The 21,310-nt window shown below is 35.2% G+C and overlaps 1 protein-coding gene across 3 annotated transcripts; it reads right to left on the reverse strand.

Moving 5' to 3' along the window:
• Positions 1-305: 305 nt before the first annotated feature.
• Positions 306-19,418, reverse strand: LOC127942630 (CD276 antigen homolog). 3 transcript variants are annotated; one of them, XM_052538488.1, is made up of 5 exons: positions 19,259-19,418; positions 18,488-18,531; positions 18,069-18,395; positions 875-1,192; positions 306-752 (listed from the first exon to the last, which is right to left on the reverse strand). In XM_052538488.1, the coding sequence occupies exons 1-5, from the start codon at positions 19,267-19,269 to the stop codon at positions 670-672; spliced, it is 783 nt and encodes a 260-aa protein (XP_052394448.1). In that variant the 5' UTR covers positions 19,270-19,418; the 3' UTR covers positions 306-669. The 3 variants fall into 3 exon arrangements, with proteins under 3 accessions (XP_052394448.1, XP_052394450.1, XP_052394447.1); XM_052538490.1 differs by lacking the exon at positions 875-1,192 and adding an exon at positions 12,057-12,374; XM_052538487.1 differs by lacking the exons at positions 306-752; positions 875-1,192 and adding exons at positions 11,488-11,934; positions 12,057-12,374.
• Positions 19,419-21,310: the final 1,892 nt, after the last annotated feature.

Genomic DNA, 21,310 nt, shown 5'->3' on the forward strand with positions numbered 1-21,310 from the left:
ATACTCCTCAGGGAGCTTTCAGCACGGCTCATTTACAGACTTTCTTTTCTGCAATCATACATAGCTTTTTGCATTTTCCCACATTCATCTGCTACAAAATAGCGGTTTTGTGATCTACAATATATCTCCTGCATCTATTCGCTTGTCATCCCTATTGTGAGGATCAAGTGAATGTAATGCTATTAGAAAACATGGACATAGGCTTACATTTGCTATAAACATTTACTTTTTAAACAACAACAACAAAAATAGCCAACCTACATCAACTAGAAGCAAAATAAATGAAAATATGAAATAAACACGTCCCTGTCAGCTAACACTAAGGTTATAGTTGAGTAAATGTTGCACATTCAGTAAAACTATTATCTGTCAATTCATACGATACAAGTTCTGTCCTGTAACATTCATTGACATTCCATTTATAAAGGTTTTTGTTTTTTCCTTTTAGTGTTTTGTATTGCATTTTCATATACAGACTTGCATCACTGTGTGATTTTTCACAGAACACTGAAATGCTTTAGCCAACTGTAAAAATTAACCGTTCACTCAAAGGTTATTTGGCATCACTTTTAGTTTAAGCATGTATGGGCTGAGCTGATAATGCACTGAGATGAATAATATTCATTGACTGTTTCAATACTGTAGACAAATTATTTCTCCTCTCAAAACTCACATACAGAGCAGGATCACAACAGAAAGTAGTGGCAGTAATAAAATCTTCTCTGGTCTTGCTTGTGCTCCTTGGCTAAATTCTGTTGGACACAAAGACAAAAAATTAAGAGGTCTTAAAACAAAATGTTAAACAATTCCAATCTAATTTCACTAAAATCATCCCAACAAACTTATATTATATTAGCTTTTTCTTTTCACAAACCTAGTTTCACACTTTGGATTAGTAATTCATTTGTGATGTGGCATGTGTAGATTCCTGTATCGCTGCGCTGAACGTTGCTGAGTTTGAGGGAGAAGTTTCCATTCAGATAATTCTCATGGATCATTTCAGTTCTGTTGTAATATGCTGAATCCTGATTTCCCAGAGACACTTTGCCCTTAATAATGTCATACACTTTCAGGGTGTCGTTGTGTTTCCAGCCCACTGTAATGTCTTCTGTTGTAAACTGAGATTTTTTAGAAGAACAAGGTAAGACCACAGAACCGCCAACAGAAGCCACACATCGTTGCTGTAGATGCTCTGAAAACAGAGAGAAGTTGGGATTAATGAAAATGTTTTTCATGCAAAAAGTTTGCTTCATGACTGACTGTTGACTAAATAGCGTCTATAGACTTGAGCAGTGGTTTTGAATCCTCGTCCTCTGCAAATTTCATATATCTCTCCACACCTGATTTAAGGGTGTACTCACACTAGGCAATCTTAACATCTCAATAAATTAGAATGTCGAGGAAAAGTCCATTCATTTCAGTAATTCAACTCAAGTTGTGAAACTTGTGTATTAAATAAATTCAATGCACACAGACTGAAGTAGTTTAAGTCTTTGGTTCTTTTAATTGTGATGATTTTGGCTCACATTTAACAAAAACCCACCAATTCACAATCTCAAAATATTAGAATATGGTGACATGCCAATGAGCTAATCAACTCAAAACACCTGCAAAGGTTTCCTGAGTCTTTAAAATGGTCTAAAATTGTGGGTTTTTGTTAAACGTGAGCCAAAATCATCACAATTAAAAGAAACAAAGACTTAAATTACTTCAGTCTTTGTGCATTGAATTTATTTAATACACGAATATTCTCAATTCCCCTGAGCAAAAAAGGTTTACAAGGCCTGGTTAAACTGCATTGGAGACTATAATATAAACTAAACTAAAAAAAAAAACCTTCTTGAAACGTCCTCTTGTTCGCAAACATTCTCAGGGTATGAACTGAGCTCAAACTGGTAATGGCAAAATCAATCCCATCATTTATTTTTACAGCTGAACAGATGAAATCTGTGGTTATGGTAAGAGGCGTGGCATTCCAGGAACACACTCGAAGCAGTTCGGACAACAGTGTTAAGACAACAGTGCCAGCCTAACAGTCTAATGAAGTGAGTGAAGTCACAGCATCAGATCGGAAGTGGGCAGAGCTCATGTAAATAATTAATGATGAAAAACATAGTAAGAAGTCAATCATGGCATAAGAAGACAGCTCAGTCAAAAGTTAATGAAAATGGAAAAGAAAAACTGTGTGGAAGAGCTGTGTATGAAATTAAAAAAAGAAAGACCAGGAAAAGGCTATTCCTCAACTTGATCAGGCAGAAATGAATGATGACAGACATTATCTGCCCAAAGAGCCTTTCATGTTTCGATTCCAAATCAAGGAAGATATGGAAGATTTTCTTTACGAGTGTCGGGACAAAAGCAACTTGTTATATTAATATTTGTACTTGTATGTTGAAATTTACACTCACAGCTCTGATGTGAAAAGCTGAATCTTTAAGTTTGCACACACAGACAATGATAAAAAAACATGTTTTGAATTGGATGTTGTAGATTAATAATTTACAAATGTGTCAGATGACATTCACACAAAGAAGATGACATACACAAATGTTTACAACATTTTTTCTTTTGATCTTTACTTCAGTTTCACTGCACAACGTCAAGTCAGCACTTACAACATCTCAGATCTTCAAATCCTAGCGCTCTGACTTTTGCATTTGTTCACTTGTATATGCAGACGTGAGAGAGCAGAGCCATCACGACTCGCCAAGAAAGAAATTTCCTGGCCTCCAAATTAGTGATCGACCGATATTGATTTTTTATAACCGATACCGATACCGATTATTTGTATGTTCATGTACCCGATAACCGATATGCAGAACCAATATTTATTTACTGTTATACTTCTGTTTCTGACAATTATTACAAAACAAATGAGCTGAACAAACCATTTTATTTATAACAATCACTCCCTCCTTGCATACAAAAAAACAAAGCATTATATTTATACACAAATAAATAGAGGGGTCTGAGTCCAAAAAATTTAAGCGCACTGTTACTAAGTGTCTTTGTTTTAAAATAAAAGCTTTGATGAGGTAAAAAAATAAAAACAGGTAAAAAAATAAAGCACAAAAATGATTCTAACATATTGGTGGGGGCGGGAGGGCTATTTAGGAGTGCATAGCTATATAGTAGTGTAACTTAATACTCCCAGTTAAGCAGAACTAGGTTTTAGTGTAGAAAACAGAGTCTTTCAGCATTCTGCCCTGTAAGCCTGCTTCCTTCAAAAATTGTATGCAGTGGCCGTGCTTGATGCTTCCTAATCATCAACCCAGTCAGGTGCTGAGCAATATGAACGAACTTTTTTTCCCCGAGACTATATAAAGTTAAACAGCACTTATCAGTTGGCATTTTATGATCTAGATTCAATCTAACATTAGATCATGAAATGCCAACTGACAAAGTGCTGTTTGACTTTAATTTAATCAACCGCGATCGCGCATGGAGATAAAAAATAATTAATTTCCACAAAGCGGTATATGTAGCCTATATGTGTATTAGCGAAATAATTGTTATGTAGTAAATGATAATATAATCTAGGGTGTTTAAACAAGATAATCTTGTCAAAAGTTTCATTCAGTGACATTGCCTGAGGCTTCCTGATCATCAACCCAGTCAGGTGCTGAGCAATATGAACAGACTTTTTTCCCCGAGACTATATAAAGTTAAACAGCACTTGTCAGTTGGCATTTTATGATCTAAATTTAATCTAACGTTAAATCATGAAATGCCAACTGACAAAGTGCTGTTTGACTATAACTTAATCAACCGCGATCGCGCATGGAGATAATAAATAATTAATTTCCATAAAGGTAGGCTATATTTATATGTGTATTAGCGAAATAATTGTTATGTAGTAAATGATAATATAATCTAGGGTGTTTAAACAAGACAATCTTGTCAAAAGTTTAATTCAGTGGCCGTGCTTAAGCCTCCAATGAACAAACTTTCTCTTCTAGACTAATGGTGAGCAAATACAACAGATAAAGAATTAAATTCAACGCTTTTATTTTCAACATGCACTCATTCATATCTGTTTTATTTAATTCATGTAAAGATACGTCTTTATTGGGGCAGGACATGATGAATTACACTACGTGACTCAATGAGTTCGTCTCAATTTTTTAGAAACAAGCTGCATAAATTAACTATATCAGGAATTTATGTCTCAGATCTCATTTGTGCATGTCTGTTATGTTAAATAAAGTTTATTAATCAAAGCAAACCAAGTAGAACATATATTTACCTGTGCACTGAGTTGTTGTTGACTGATCTCCTCAGACGCCCGGGCTGCAATGGCGGAAATCTCAAAACGGCCACAAGATGGCGCAGTAAATCGGCGAATCCGATATTACAAAACCGATACCCGATTATGGAAAAATGCTTAAATATCGGGAAAAATATCGGTAAACAGATACATCGGTCGATCACTACTCCAAATGCCTCTAGTTGCCTCTTTGCACTGGAATTGTTTTTTTTTTTTTTTATTCTCTATTTCAACCCTAAATACTACACCTATTGTGCATATTATTTAGTACCATAATCACTTCAAATTAACTAAACAGGACTTAGCTAAAATGTTGTAGTTATTTTATTGGTTAAACGTTACACTTAAGGTGTTTGATCACATTTGACAACCAAGAAGTATGAGAACATAATGCTGTTTTATTTCCCAGATAAAATGCTATCGTAAAGCATAGACAGCGTAGTTATCCATGGACAATTAATGCAGATTTAATCCCATTAAAACATATTTACAGTGCAGTTTGTTTATTACTATTGATAGCTCCATCATCCACATGATCTCTTGGCAGTGAGATCAAAGCATGTCACTGTTTTCATCTGCTCTGGTACAGCGAGTTTACTCAGCAATATGCAATAATATATACAAAGGAAATATGTTGCATTATTTGCTTTCATTTTGTCATTCAGGTATAAGGTAGACAGTGTCTTAAAATCCTGTAAAAGCTAAGGATATTCAGTGTAAATAGTTTGCAGTGTTTTACATTACATTTACTTTACATTACATTTTAGTAATTTAGAAGACACTTTTATCCAAAATGAGAACAATGGAAGTAAATCAAAAACAACAAAAGAGCAATGATATATAAATGCTATAAGTCCAGTTAGCTTAAACGCAGAACAGGAAGCAAGGGCTTTTAAATAATATAAGAAATAAATCGAATATATATATATATATATATATATATATATATATATATATATATATATATATATATATATATATATATATATAAGAATTGAATTAGAACAGTGTGCATACTAAAGTTAGAGAGTCAAATAAAGATGGAGGAGATGTGTTTTAAGCCGATTCTTCATCAATTTTAAGCCGATACTTGATCATCAATCAATCTTGGCAAGGTTGAGTTGAAGGTGATGATCCTTCATCCAGTAAGAAATGCAAGAGCTGAGATGAAAAGCTGAGATGCGAGTAGCTACCGTCGGATCATCAGGATGGAATGAAAGGTAGAGTTGTGTCATCAGCATGGCATCATTAGGTTCTGTCATTCAGAAACATGGCTTTTCATACCACTGCTATGTAGAGAGAGAGAAGAGAAGTGGTCCAATAACGGAGCCCTGAGGGACTCCAGTAGTTAGATGTTAAGACTTTAACATCTCACCTCTCCAAGATACTTTAAAAGGACCTATCTGATAGGTAAGACCCCCACCATTGAAGTGTGGTTCCTGAGATGCCTTTTGCCAGTAGGGTTGACAGGAGGATCTGGTGGTTAACCGTGTCAAAAGCAGTGGAAAGATCAAGCAAGATAAATATTGAAGATTTGGATTCCGCTCTTGTCAGTCTTAGGGCTTCAACAACTGAGATCAAGGCAGTCTCAGTTGAATGTACACTTCTGAAGCCAGATTGGTTGCTGTCAATGAGGTTGTTGTGTGTGAGAAAGACAGGAACTTGGTTGAACACAGCTCGTTCGAGTGTTTTTGCAGTGAAAGGATGAAGGAAAACTGGTCTGTAGTTCTCTAAAAGAGATGGGTTGAGGGTGGGTTTCTTAAGAAGTGGAGTTATACGAGCCTGTCTACCAGTGTGGAGGGATGTGTTAATGATGTGAGTGAGCGCAGGTATAACTGCAGGAGAAATGGCTTGAAGGAGATGAGATGGAATAGGATTTAAATTTGGAATTTGAATATTTTACAAATAACTGATACATATCATAAAACACAATTTTTCTTTCTCTTGGCAAGTTGCGATGTCTGGCGTTGTTAATTGGTAGGGCATCGACCAATAAAATGTCTTAATTTACACCAAAGCCCCGCCCCCGGCTCTGCTTTTACATCTGCATATACAAGTGCACAAGTGAGTTTTGCAACAGGAATACTGGGAGAAGCAAAAGTCAAAGTGCTAGGATTTGAAGTTGTACTGCCAGATCTGAGATGTTGTAAGTGCTGACTTGACGTTGTGCAGTGAAACTGAAGCAAAGAGCAAAATAAAAAATGTCGTAAACATTTGTGTATGTCATCTTCTTTGTGTGAATGTCATTTGACACATTTGTAACTATTAATTTACAACTTCCAATTCAAAACGCGGGTGTTTTGATCATGGTCTGTGTGTGCAAATTGAGAGATACAGCTTTTCACATCAGAGCTGTGAGTGTAAATTTCAACATACAAATATGAATGTTAATATGACAAGTTCTCACATTCAGATGAAACTTGAAATTCACTATAGCATCTATAAAGACATCCTTCATGCTTTTAATGTGAAACTAGCCACAGCTAGACAGAACTTCTTCTCAAACCTTATAAACAGTAACTTAAATAACACTCATACTCTTTTTGCCACTGTTGAGAGACTGACAAACCCCCCAAGTCAGATTCCCACTGATATGCTATCAGACAGCAAATGCAATGAGTTTGCTTCTTTCTTTTCTGAGAAGATCATAAATATCAGGAAGGCGATTAGCACATCCTCAAGTAATGCAGAGGTCAGACAGATTCGGCCAAAATATCAAAAAGATACTATGTCTATTTTTGAAAAAATTGATAGCAAAATTCTGGAAGACATAGTGCAGCAACTAAAATCATCAACCTGTTGTCTTGACACACTTCCCACATCTTTTTTCAAAAGTGTGCTTGACTGTTTAAAAGCAGATCTCTTAGAAGTGGTGAATGCCTCACTTCTTTCTGGGACATTTCCAAACTCCCTAAAAACTGCAGTTGTAAAGCCCCTCCTGAAAAAGACCAATCTTGATAACACAATTTTGAGCAATTTTAGACCAATATCTAATCTTCCTTTTATAGGCAAAATTATAGAAAAGGTAGTTTTTAACAAGCTGAACAAATACTTAAACTCAAATGGATACCTGGACAATTTTCAATCTGGTTTCCGACCACATCACAGCACAGAGACAGCACTCATTAAGATAATAAATGATATTCGCTTAAATTGTGACTCTGGCAAAATATCGGTGCTGGTATTGCTAGATCTCAGTGCTGCGTTTGACACTGTCGATCATAACATACTAATAGAGAGACTGGAAAACTGGGTCGGGCTTTCTGGGATGGTACTCAAATGGTTCAGATCATACTTAGAAGGGAGAGGCTATTATGTGAGTCTAGGAGAGCATAAGTCTAAGTGGACGTCCATGACATGCGGAGTCCCACAAGGCTCAATTCTTGCACCGCTTTTGTTTAGCCTGTATATGCTCCCACTAAGTCAAATAATGAGAATGAACCAAATTGCCTATCACAGCTATGCTGATGATACCCAGATTTACCTAGCCTTATCTCCAAATGACTACAGCCCCATTGACTCCCTCTGCCAATGCATTGATGAAATTAATAATTGAATGTGCCAGAACTTTCTTCAGTTAAACAAGGAAAAAACTGAAGTCATTGCATTTGGAAACAAAGATGAAGTTTTCAAGGTGAATGCATACCTTGACTCTAGGGGTCAAACAACTAAAAATCAAGTCAGGAATATTGGTGTGATTCTGGAGACAGACCTTAGTTTCAGAAGTCATGTCAAAGCAGTAACTAAATCAGCATACTATCATTTAAAAAACATCGCAAGAATTAGATGTTTTGTTTCCAGTCAAGACTTGGAGAAACTTGTTCATGCCTTTATCACCAGCAGGGTGGACTTTTGTAATGGGCTCCTCACTGGCCTTCCCAAAAAGACCATTAGACAGCTGCAGCTCATCCAGAACATTCTGACTAGAACCAGAAAATCTGAGCATATCACACCAGTCCTCATGTCCTTACACTGGCTTCCAGTTACATTTAGGATTTATTTTAAAGTACTTTTACTCGTATATAAGTCACTAAATGACCTAGGACCGAAATATATTGCAGATATGTTCACTGAATATAAACCTAACAGAGCACTCAGATCATTAGGATCAAGTCAGTTAGAAATACCAAGGGTTCACACAAAACAAGGGGCGTCTGCCTTTAGTTACTATGCTGCCCACAGTTGGAATCAGCTTCCAGAAGAGATCAGATGTGCTAAAACACTAGTCACATTTAAATCTAGACTCAAAACGCATCTTTTTAGCTGTGCATTTGTTGAATGAGCACTGTGCAATGTCCGAACTGATTGCACTATATTTTCACTGTTTTATGTTTTATTGTTTTATTATTATTATTTTTATGTAAAATCATTTTCTAACTGTTTTTAAATGTTTTAATCATTTTAAAAGTTTTAAAATTACTTGTTTTATTTTTGTTATTATTTTTCTTCATGATTATTTTACTTTCTTTTATGTAAAGCACTTTGAATTACCATTGTGTAAGAAATGTGCTATATAAATAAACTTGCCTTGCCTTGCCTATGAAACTAATTGATTACTACAGTAAATGGCCAGAGATTGCATTTGCACCTGATGTTACTCCTGCAACTGTTGTGAAGTTCCTGTCTGCTGCATTCAGTCGTGAGGGAAATCCTCTTGAGCTTGTAACTGATAATGGCTCACAATTTGTTTCGGCTGAGGTTGAGGCATTCCTTGCAGACAGAGATATTAAGCATTACCGAAGCTCTGTCTATTACCCCCAAGCGAATGGGGAGATTGAACGCTTCAATAGAGTGTTCAAAGACTGTTTGCAGACTGCTAGCATTGAAGGTAAAGAGTGGAAATCTTTTGTGACAGATTTTCTACATACATACAGAGCAACTCCACATGCTGTGACAAAACTGTCACCTGCTGAGCTTTTGCATGGTCGACAAATTAAGACAAAACTGCATGTGAGTGGTCTTCCATGCATGGCTCCTCCAAAAGATCAACAGAACCTGAAACAAATCATCCAACAGTCACAAAACAAAATGAAAGAGTACACAGATCGGCGACGCAGTGTACAATCTCCAAACATTCAAGTTGGGACATTTGTGCGTATTAAGAAGCCTGGTATTACCAAGAAAGGACATTCCAAGTTTACTAAACCTTTAAAGGTTGTGGCTCAGAAAGGCTCAGCAACTTATCTCCTTTCAGATGGAAAAGTTTGGAATGCTATGCACCTTGCTCAGACTGCATCCTGCGTCACCAGATCCAATATAGATTCTTTAGCAGAAGACTCCTTCAAGCCTCTCGACATATCTCATACACCCCAAATGTCAGTTTTTCCTTTTTGTGCCTCGCATCCTTGTAGAGTGCGTCGGGCTCCAATATGGACCAAGGACTATGTTACATAAAGGGAAGTCCTTGATAACTTAACAGGGGAGTGGTATAGGAAATACTGGGAATTTTTTTTTTTTTATAGTTTAATAAGCTGTTTGTGACATATTGGCATATAGAAGAGTACTTGTTCATTTTCTAATAGAAGTCAGTAAAAACAATTGAGTAACAAAGTTAGGTATTTTGTTATTATTCAGAACTGTTATTTTTCTAATATTCTGTTATTTTTTTATTTTGGTTATTATATAAGTTTCTTCTTCAGAAAAAAGGGAATATGTGATATAGTGAGATACATGTGTGAATAGTAGGTGTCGCATATATGCCAGTGGGCACAGATATGTCATGAAGAAGTGAAAGTAAACTGAGAATAAAGATAGTTGAAAGCACGCAGCTTGAGATCCTAAAGTTCATTACTGTGCAATACACAACAATTATAGGAGACTTTGTATGGGGAATTAAACAGATGTTTATGAGGGAGGGACTGAGGAAGTGATTATTGAAGGAATGTCTGCTTCAGTAATCTACAGGACTCTGTTTAGAGAGCAGACTCCAGACGAGGTTCGGTACGTGACTATCTTTATTTGTTTATTTTAGTTTACTGCAATCATGGTTATATTTTTAAATGTCTGCTAATATAAATCATGCTGAATCTACAGAAAAACCTTTCCTTTCTTTAGAGCGTGACATCCAATTTCTTTTAACTTTGGTGTTGTACCAGAAACCTTAATTGCTCTAAATAATTTATGAATAACTGTGAAGAGTTGAATTTGTTTGTGGTGGTGATGGCTGTATATGAATTTGGGAATATGGGAACAAGTTTTAGTTGTGCTGGTTGGATTCAATCAATGCAACGTGCCACAGCCTACTAGAGTTTGATTAATATAGCATTTGATGTTGTGTTTATTCTGAATTTCAGTGTTAATTCTATCATTGAGTGTGTTCTTGTTAAATTGAAATGTGATTTTATTGTTTTTATGGGACTCTTCTGGGTTGCGCGTTATGTAACCGAGTGAATGTATTTATCATACAAATGTTATGGATGTGTTTTGTTTAATAGTTATTCATATACCAATCAATTTATTAATTTAAATGAATAAAGGTTAAATAAATAATATATATAAATGATAAAAACTATAATAGTTAAATGCATGAATATAACAATCTACTATTTGGAAATGAAAATGCGAACACAATACATATCAGAAATATTGCTTTGACCAACAGTGAACATAATAATGAATTTTACTAAACTAAATGGAAAGCTGGAATGGTGCGTGTCTGAAGTCTGCAGTACAAGTCGAGGAATATGGCACATTTTAATACAGTAGCTAATAACAGATTATGTTATCAGTTGTTTCACCAACGCTGTGATGCTCAGATTTTTTTTACCTTGAAAGAACAAACACACTACAACAATAGAAGAGAATGAAAACATGCACAAATAGAAAATGGCTCTGCATAGACAACTTTTGATCCCTCAGATGTTTCAGACATTTTCCTGCATCATTTGTAGAAGATCATCAGGCATCATTTCCTCTATACTCCTCAGGGAGCTTTCAGCACGGCTCATTTACAGACTTTCTTTTCTGCAATCATACATAGCTTTTTGCATTTTCCCACATTCATCTGCTACAAAATAGCGGTTTTGTGATCTACAATATATCTCCTGCATCTATTCGCTTGTCATCCCTATTGTGAGGATCAAGTGAATGTAATGCTATTAGAAAACATGGACATAGGCTTACATTTGCTATAAACATTTACTTTTTAAACAACAACAACAAAAATAGCCAACCTACATCAACTAGAAGCAAAATAAATGAAAATATGAAATAAACACGTCCCTGTCAGCTAACACTAAGGTTATAGTTGAGTAAATGTTGCACATTCAGTAAAACTATTATCTGTCAATTCATACGATACAAGTTCTGTCCTGTAACATTCATTGACATTCCATTTATAAAGGTTTTTGTTTTTTCCTTTTAGTGTTTTGTATTGCATTTTCATATACAGACTTGCATCACTGTGTGATTTTTCACAGAACACTGAAATGCTTTAGCCAACTGTAAAAATTAACCGTTCACTCAAAGGTTATTTGGCATCACTTTTAGTTTAAGCATGTATGGGCTGAGCTGATAATGCACTGAGATGAATAATATTCATTGACTGTTTCAATACTGTAGACAAATTATTTCTCCTCTCAAAACTCACATACAGAGCAGGATCACAACAGAAAGTAGTGGCAGTAATAAAATCTTCTCTGGTCTTGCTTGTGCTCCTTGGCTAAATTCTGTTGGACACAAAGACAAAAAATTAAGAGGTCTTAAAACAAAATGTTAAACAATTCCAATCTAATTTCACTAAAATCATCCCAACAAACTTATATTATATTAGCTTTTTCTTTTCACAAACCTAGTTTCACACTTTGGATTAGTAATTCATTTGTGATGTGGCATGTGTAGATTCCTGTATCGCTGCGCTGAACGTTGCTGAGTTTGAGGGAGAAGTTTCCATTCAGATAATTCTCATGGATCATTTCAGTTCTGTTGTAATATGCTGAATCCTGATTTCCCAGAGACACTTTGCCCTTAATAATGTCATACACTTTCAGGGTGTCGTTGTGTTTCCAGCCCACTGTAATGTCTTCTGTTGTAAACTGAGATTTTTTAGAAGAACAAGGTAAGACCACAGAACCGCCAACAGAAGCCACACATCGTTGCTGTAGATGCTCTGAAAACAGAGAGAAGTTGGGATTAATGAAAATGTTTTTCATGCAAAAAGTTTGCTTCATGACTGACTGTTGACTAAATAGCGTCTATAGACTTGAGCAGTGGTTTTGAATCCTCGTCCTCTGCAAATTTCATATATCTCTCCACACCTGATTTAAGGGTGTACTCACACTAGGCAATCTTAACATCTCAATAAATTAGAATGTCGAGGAAAAGTCCATTCATTTCAGTAATTCAACTCAAGTTGTGAAACTTGTGTATTAAATAAATTCAATGCACACAGACTGAAGTAGTTTAAGTCTTTGGTTCTTTTAATTGTGATGATTTTGGCTCACATTTAACAAAAACCCACCAATTCACAATCTCAAAATATTAGAATATGGTGACATGCCAATGAGCTAATCAACTCAAAACACCTGCAAAGGTTTCCTGAGTCTTTAAAATGGTCTAAAATTGTGGGTTTTTGTTAAACGTGAGCCAAAATCATCACAATTAAAAGAAACAAAGACTTAAATTACTTCAGTCTTTGTGCATTGAATTTATTTAATACACGAATATTCTCAATTCCCCTGAGCAAAAAAGGTTTACAAGGCCTGGTTAAACTGCATTGGAGACTATAATATAAACTAAACTAAAAAAAAAAACCTTCTTGAAACGTCCTCTTGTTCGCAAACATTCTCAGGGTATGAACTGAGCTCAAACTGGTAATGGCAAAATCAATCCCATCATTTATTTTTACAGCTGAACAGATGAAATCTGTGGTTATGGTAAGAGGCGTGGCATTCCAGGAACACACTCGAAGCAGTTCGGACAACAGTGTTAAGACAACAGTGCCAGCCTAACAGTCTAATGAAGTGAGTGAAGTCACAGCATCAGATCGGAAGTGGGCAGAGCTCATGTAAATAATTAATGATGAAAAACATAGTAAGAAGTCAATCATGGCATAAGAAGACAGCTCAGTCAAAAGTTAATGAAAATGGAAAAGAAAAACTGTGTGGAAGAGCTGTGTATGAAATTAAAAAAAGAAAGACCAGGAAAAGGCTATTCCTCAACTTGATCAGGCAGAAATGAATGATGACAGACATTATCTGCCCAAAGAGCCTTTCATGTTTCGATTCCAAATCAAGGAAGATATGGAAGATTTTCTTTACGAGTGTCGGGACAAAAGCAACTTGTTATATTAATATTTGTACTTGTATGTTGAAATTTACACTCACAGCTCTGATGTGAAAAGCTGAATCTTTAAGTTTGCACACACAGACAATGATAAAAAAACATGTTTTGAATTGGATGTTGTAGATTAATAATTTACAAATGTGTCAGATGACATTCACACAAAGAAGATGACATACACAAATGTTTACAACATTTTTTCTTTTGATCTTTACTTCAGTTTCACTGCACAACGTCAAGTCAGCACTTACAACATCTCAGATCTTCAAATCCTAGCGCTCTGACTTTTGCATTTGTTCACTTGTATATGCAGACGTGAGAGAGCAGAGCCATCACGACTCGCCAAGAAAGAAATTTCCTGGCCTCCAAATTAGTGATCGACCGATATTGATTTTTTATAACCGATACCGATACCGATTATTTGTATGTTCATGTACCCGATAACCGATATGCAGAACCAATATTTATTTACTGTTATACTTCTGTTTCTGACAATTATTACAAAACAAATGAGCTGAACAAACCATTTTATTTATAACAATCACTCCCTCCTTGCATACAAAAAAACAAAGCATTATATTTATACACAAATAAATAGAGGGGTCTGAGTCCAAAAAATTTAAGCGCACTGTTACTAAGTGTCTTTGTTTTAAAATAAAAGCTTTGATGAGGTAAAAAAATAAAAACAGGTAAAAAAATAAAGCACAAAAATGATTCTAACATATTGGTGGGGGCGGGAGGGCTATTTAGGAGTGCATAGCTATATAGTAGTGTAACTTAATACTCCCAGTTAAGCAGAACTAGGTTTTAGTGTAGAAAACAGAGTCTTTCAGCATTCTGCCCTGTAAGCCTGCTTCCTTCAAAAATTGTATGCAGTGGCCGTGCTTGATGCTTCCTAATCATCAACCCAGTCAGGTGCTGAGCAATATGAACGAACTTTTTTTCCCGAGACTATATAAAGTTAAACAGCACTTATCAGTTGGCATTTTATGATCTAGATTCAATCTAACATTAGATCATGAAATGCCAACTGACAAAGTGCTGTTTGACTTTAATTTAATCAACCGCGATCGCGCATGGAGATAAAAAATAATTAATTTCCACAAAGCGGTATATGTAGCCTATATGTGTATTAGCGAAATAATTGTTATGTAGTAAATGATAATATAATCTAGGGTGTTTAAACAAGATAATCTTGTCAAAAGTTTCATTCAGTGACATTGCCTGAGGCTTCCTGATCATCAACCCAGTCAGGTGCTGAGCAATATGAACAGACTTTTTTCCCCGAGACTATATAAAGTTAAACAGCACTTGTCAGTTGGCATTTTATGATCTAAATTTAATCTAACGTTAAATCATGAAATGCCAACTGACAAAGTGCTGTTTGACTATAACTTAATCAACCGCGATCGCGCATGGAGATAATAAATAATTAATTTCCATAAAGGTAGGCTATATTTATATGTGTATTAGCGAAATAATTGTTATGTAGTAAATGATAATATAATCTAGGGTGTTTAAACAAGACAATCTTGTCAAAAGTTTAATTCAGTGGCCGTGCTTAAGCCTCCAATGAACAAACTTTCTCTTCTAGACTAATGGTGAGCAAATACAACAGATAAAGAATTAAATTCAACGCTTTTATTTTCAACATGCACTCATTCATATCTGTTTTATTTAATTCATGTAAAGATACGTCTTTATTGGGGCAGGACATGATGAATTACACTACGTGACTCAATGAGTTCGTCTCAATTTTTTAGAAACAAGCTGCATAAATTAACTATATCAGGAATTTATGTCTCAGATCTCATTTGTGCATGTCTGTTATGTTAAATAAAGTTTATTAATCAAAGCAAACCAAGTAGAACATATATTTACCTGTGCACTGAGTTGTTGTTGACTGATCTCCTCAGACGCCCGGGCTGCAATGGCGGAAATCTCAAAACGGCCACAAGATGGCGCAGTAAATCGGCGAATCCGATATTACAAAACCGATACCCGATTATGGAAAAATGCTTAAATATCGGGAAAAATATCGGTAAACAGATACATCGGTCGATCACTACTCCAAATGCCTCTAGTTGCCTCTTTGCACTGGAATTGTTTTTTTTTTTTTTTATTCTCTATTTCAACCCTAAATACTACACCTATTGTGCATATTATTTAGTACCATAATCACTTCAAATTAACTAAACAGGACTTAGCTAAAATGTTGTAGTTATTTTATTGGTTAAACGTTACACTTAAGGTGTTTGATCACATTTGACAACCAAGAAGTATGAGAACATAATGCTGTTTTATTTCCCAGATAAAATGCTATCGTAAAGCATAGACAGCGTAGTTATCCATGGACAATTAATGCAGATTTAATCCCATTAAAACATATTTACAGTGCAGTTTGTTTATTACTATTGATAGCTCCATCATCCACATGATCTCTTGGCAGTGAGATCAAAGCATGTCACTGTTTTCATCTGCTCTGGTACAGCGAGTTTACTCAGCAATATGCAATAATATATACAAAGGAAATATGTTGCATTATTTGCTTTCATTTTGTCATTCAGGTATAAGGTAGACAGTGTCTTAAAATCCTGTAAAAGCTAAGGATATTCAGTGTAAATAGTTTGCAGTGTTTTACATTACATTTACTTTACATTACATTTTAGTAATTTAGAAGACACTTTTATCCAAAATGAGAACAATGGAAGTAAATCAAAAACAACAAAAGAGCAATGATATATAAATGCTATAAGTCCAGTTAGCTTAAACGCAGAACAGGAAGCAAGGGCTTTTAAATAATATAAGAAATAAATCGAATATATATATATATATATATATATATATATATATATATATATATATATATATATATATATATATATATATATATATAAGAATTGAATTAGAACAGTGTGCATACTAAAGTTAGAGAGTCAAATAAAGATGGAGGAGATGTGTTTTAAGCCGATTCTTCATCAATTTTAAGCCGATACTTGATCATCAATCAATCTTGGCAAGGTTGAGTTGAAGGTGATGATCCTTCATCCAGTAAGAAATGCAAGAGCTGAGATGAAAAGCTGAGATGCGAGTAGCTACCGTCGGATCATCAGGATGGAATGAAAGGTAGAGTTGTGTCATCAGCATGGCATCATTAGGTTCTGTCATTCAGAAACATGGCTTTTCATACCACTGCTATGTAGAGAGAGAGAAGAGAAGTGGTCCAATAACGGAGCCCTGAGGGACTCCAGTAGTTAGATGTTAAGACTTTAACATCTCACCTCTCCAAGATACTTTAAAAGGACCTATCTGATAGGTAAGACCCCCACCATTGAAGTGTGGTTCCTGAGATGCCTTTTGCCAGTAGGGTTGACAGGAGGATCTGGTGGTTAACCGTGTCAAAAGCAGTGGAAAGATCAAGCAAGATAAATATTGAAGATTTGGATTCCGCTCTTGTCAGTCTTAGGGCTTCAACAACTGAGATCAAGGCAGTCTCAGTTGAATGTACACTTCTGAAGCCAGATTGGTTGCTGTCAATGAGGTTGTTGTGTGTGAGAAAGACAGGAACTTGGTTGAACACAGCTCGTTCGAGTGTTTTTGCAGTGAAAGGATGAAGGAAAACTGGTCTGTAGTTCTCTAAAAGAGATGGGTTGAGGGTGGGTTTCTTAAGAAGTGGAGTTATACGAGCCTGTCTACCAGTGTGGAGGGATGTGTTAATGATGTGAGTGAGCGCAGGTATAACTGCAGGAGAAATGGCTTGAAGGAGATGAGATGGAATAGGATTTAAATTTGGAATTTGAATATTTTACAAATAACTGATACATATCATAAAACACAATTTTTCTTTCTCTTGGCAAGTTGCGATGTCTGGCGTTGTTAATTGGTAGGGCATCGACCAATAAAATGTCTTAATTTACACCAAAGCCCCGCCCCCGGCTCTGCTTTTACATCTGCATATACAAGTGCACAAGTGAGTTTTGCAACAGGAATACTGGGAGAAGCAAAAGTCAAAGTGCTAGGATTTGAAGTTGTACTGCCAGATCTGAGATGTTGTAAGTGCTGACTTGACGTTGTGCAGTGAAACTGAAGCAAAGAGCAAAATAAAAAATGTCGTAAACATTTGTGTATGTCATCTTCTTTGTGTGAATGTCATTTGACACATTTGTAACTATTAATTTACAACTTCCAATTCAAAACGCGGGTGTTTTGATCATGGTCTGTGTGTGCAAATTGAGAGATACAGCTTTTCACATCAGAGCTGTGAGTGTAAATTTCAACATACAAATATGAATGTTAATATGACAAGTTCTCACATTCAGATCAAAAAGCTCTTGAGTTTTGCTACTGTTTTTCCTTTATATTTTTGTCATTTAAGATGAAAAAATGTGGTTTGATAATAAGTTTGATAACACTTTGAAATATGTGAAGAATAATGCACTTCTAATACACACCAAAAACCAAATCAAGAGGCATAGTAGGGCACAATATCCGATCTATTTAAATAAAAATAAGAAAAACACACCTTTGATACGTAGCTCCACAGTCTGTATTCTTGATTCATCTATTATGTAGCACTGGTACTTTCCTGCATCACTGTACAGAAGATTCTTGAGTTTGAGAGAGAAGTTTCCTCTCAGATGCTGCTCAGAGTCACCTTCAACTCTGTTCTTGTACTGTGGATCCTGTCCTTCCACAGAGCCTTTACCCTTAACAATATCATATACTTTCAGTCTGTTATGGTGTTTCCAGTTGACTGTAATGTCTTCAGGTGTAAGCTGAGGTTCTTTAGAGAAACACGGTAAAACCACAGAACCTCCTATGACACCCACGACGGTGTCCAGTAGAGACACTGAAAACAGAGAGAAGAAATAAAAAAGAAATAAAAACATACATACATACAAAAAAGGTTTTATTTTAAAAAGACTCATCCTTAGTTCTAACCTTCTTGTATCACCATTACCAGATGAAGTAAAACAATGCAGCCCCTGTAAACACAGAAAAATATTTACTTTATAAATAATGGACAATATGCCAGTGTGTCCACGTAGAACTGCTGCCATCAGATGTCAAGTGGATAGAAAACATTTTAAACGTGATGTTATTTTCTTTTATTAAATTTGTTGTCTATAAAAAAAAATGTAATGTCATGTATATATATATATATATATATATATATATATATATATATATAAAACATTATATGTTTAGGCTAAGCACACATATATCAGGATAAATTTTGAATTTCTCATTTTCTATCAGCAAGCTTTAATGATATTAATTTTAATGATATGAAATAATTTAAAAAAATCACAGTAAAGTGACTTTACCATTTTCAAAAGTTTTTTTATGGACAAGCTGCAGCTGGAAAAAGCTTGAAATACCGTGGTTATCCACAATAATGTGGGCGTAAACTTAGGGTATAGTTACAGTATCTGTCTGTATAGAAACATTTACATAGTTCAAATATACACACGGTGTAGTCAGTTACTTCTGCAGCAGTCCAGTCCAGTCTTCAAACATCATGTCACAAAATGTAAAGCTAAAAGTGTTTTCATCCCTCTACTGTCCACTTAAACTTCGTCATTTATAATTTATCGGGTGGTCTGCAGCTCATGATAGTATTAACCTTAAGTTAGCTTTTAGCATTTAGCCGAGGCTAGGAACTGATTTCTATTTGTGTGACTTGAAAATAATCAGACCAAATAACGTTACCTGGAGGCCATGTCTCAAAAGGTTAAATAATAAAATAAATGTTGTTAATATAAAATAAAAAAAGATGGGTTCTTTCAAAGCATTAATTTGTAAAGCTTTCGGAAACTTTCCCAGTGGACCTTTTCCACATTTCCGGTCAGGACAAGAGGGTCTGGCTGCAGACGTATCTTACGTTGTGGCCCCGTAGAAGCAGTTTTTGTAAAAAAAAAAATAGGCTAACGATTGCGTCATAACCTGCGACACTCTGTCGCACAGTAGAAATTACCGTATGGACAGGAGGAGGAGCTCGCAGGCAATCTTTTACTGTGTATGAGGCTATCGGGGTTGGGGGGGTGGTGGTTGCGGAGGCATGATGTCAAGGGAAAAGCCCATATAGATGGTGGGCGAGGGGGGATTCCGTGTTTTCAAACGATCTGTGGTGAGGGATAACTCAGTTTTTATACATAAACGCTACGCTTTTCGACAAAGCAAATAATGTTGCCACTCACACACTTTGTCCATTACTATAATAACAATAACTTTCTCCAGGTTATTTTCCCGGCAAATAGAGCAAGCAGCTATGTCCAGGGTCGTATTTGTTGCCTTCATCCAATAGCGTGCGTGGAAAGTGTCGGTGCTGGTGACGCGTTTGTGAACACACTGGCCCACTTCGCGTCCAGGATTTAAGATTGTACTATTTAAGATAATAACTATTTTACCTATTTTTGCTTCATATTCAGTTTGACACAAAATGAGAATGTAGAGGTAGGTTACTTTATCCATTTGTACAGTTTTTATTTTATGTAACCACCATTTGTCACACGATGTCCTGCTCAACAAGCCTGCATTTTATTTGCTCAAAAATACAGAAAATTTTTAATATTGTGAAATATTATTACAGTTTTAAATAATTGATTTTTAATTTATTATACCATTAAATTATCATTAATTTCTGTAATGCAAAGCTGAATTTTTAGGATCATTATCACATGATCCTTTAGAAATCATTCTAATATGATGATTCATTATCAATGTTGTTAACAGTTCTGGTGCTTAATTTTTTTTGATAACGTGATACTTTAATACTTTGATGAATAAAAAATAAAAATAAAAAAGTTATGTTTTTAAAATAAAAATATTTTGAAATACGCTAATAATACACTAATATATAATATACACTAGTAACTTGGGGTCGGTAATTCTTTTTCTTTATTTTTTTTAAATAAAATCAATACTTTTATTCAGCAAGTATGTATTAACCTAGAGAAAATATATTGTACCAATTACACAATTAAGTAATTAATAAAACATCATAAAACATTGCATGCAGTAACACTATCCAAACTGTGACATGAACAACTGGACTTTTTTTTTTTATTCGAACAGGATTCTTAACCTGCTGTAGGATGTTCACACTTTAATGGAGACCTGCCTTTAATTTTACATCAGGCAAATCATCCATGAACATTCAGATCTTTACTGTGTTCTTTCAAAATAATATTCTTAATAATAATAATCTCAAAACAGTTAAAAGGAAAGTTACAACCTTGGTTGTGCTTTTATGGTTAAACATTTCATTCACTTGAAGGTGAGTTTAAATAAATGGGAACCCATATATATAATATATCTTTTTGTTGTTGGTTTTAATAAGATTAACAATTTCTGACTTTTTGGTATCATGACCTGTCAGTGAGAGTTTAAAACTGATTGATACAGTCATAAAAATCAAAGATGGCAGCCGAAAGACCAAGAGACAAAGATAAAAAGACAAATAAGATTTAACGGAAGACATCACTGAAGTTGTCAAAGCAGGTGATATTGATTCCAATATTAATTCCAACGGAGGAGCTGTCCTTTTTCCTCACTCAGATCTGTGTACTCTGGTCGTAAAGAAAGGAAAAGCTGAACCTACACTCTCCAGTAATGATGTGACAATTGAACCGAAGCATCAGCGTTTTTGTTGAGAATAAATGTGCGTGCTAGATAAAGCCTCGATTGGAGGCTTGTGTTGTTAACGTAGAAATCATGTGACCAATGACAAATGAAGCCTTCTTGATCTTTCTATTCAGTCAA

The sequence above is a fragment of the Carassius gibelio genome, chromosome A22, assembly GCF_023724105.1.
Source record: "Carassius gibelio isolate Cgi1373 ecotype wild population from Czech Republic chromosome A22, carGib1.2-hapl.c, whole genome shotgun sequence".
Taxonomy (NCBI): domain Eukaryota; kingdom Metazoa; phylum Chordata; class Actinopteri; order Cypriniformes; family Cyprinidae; genus Carassius; species Carassius gibelio.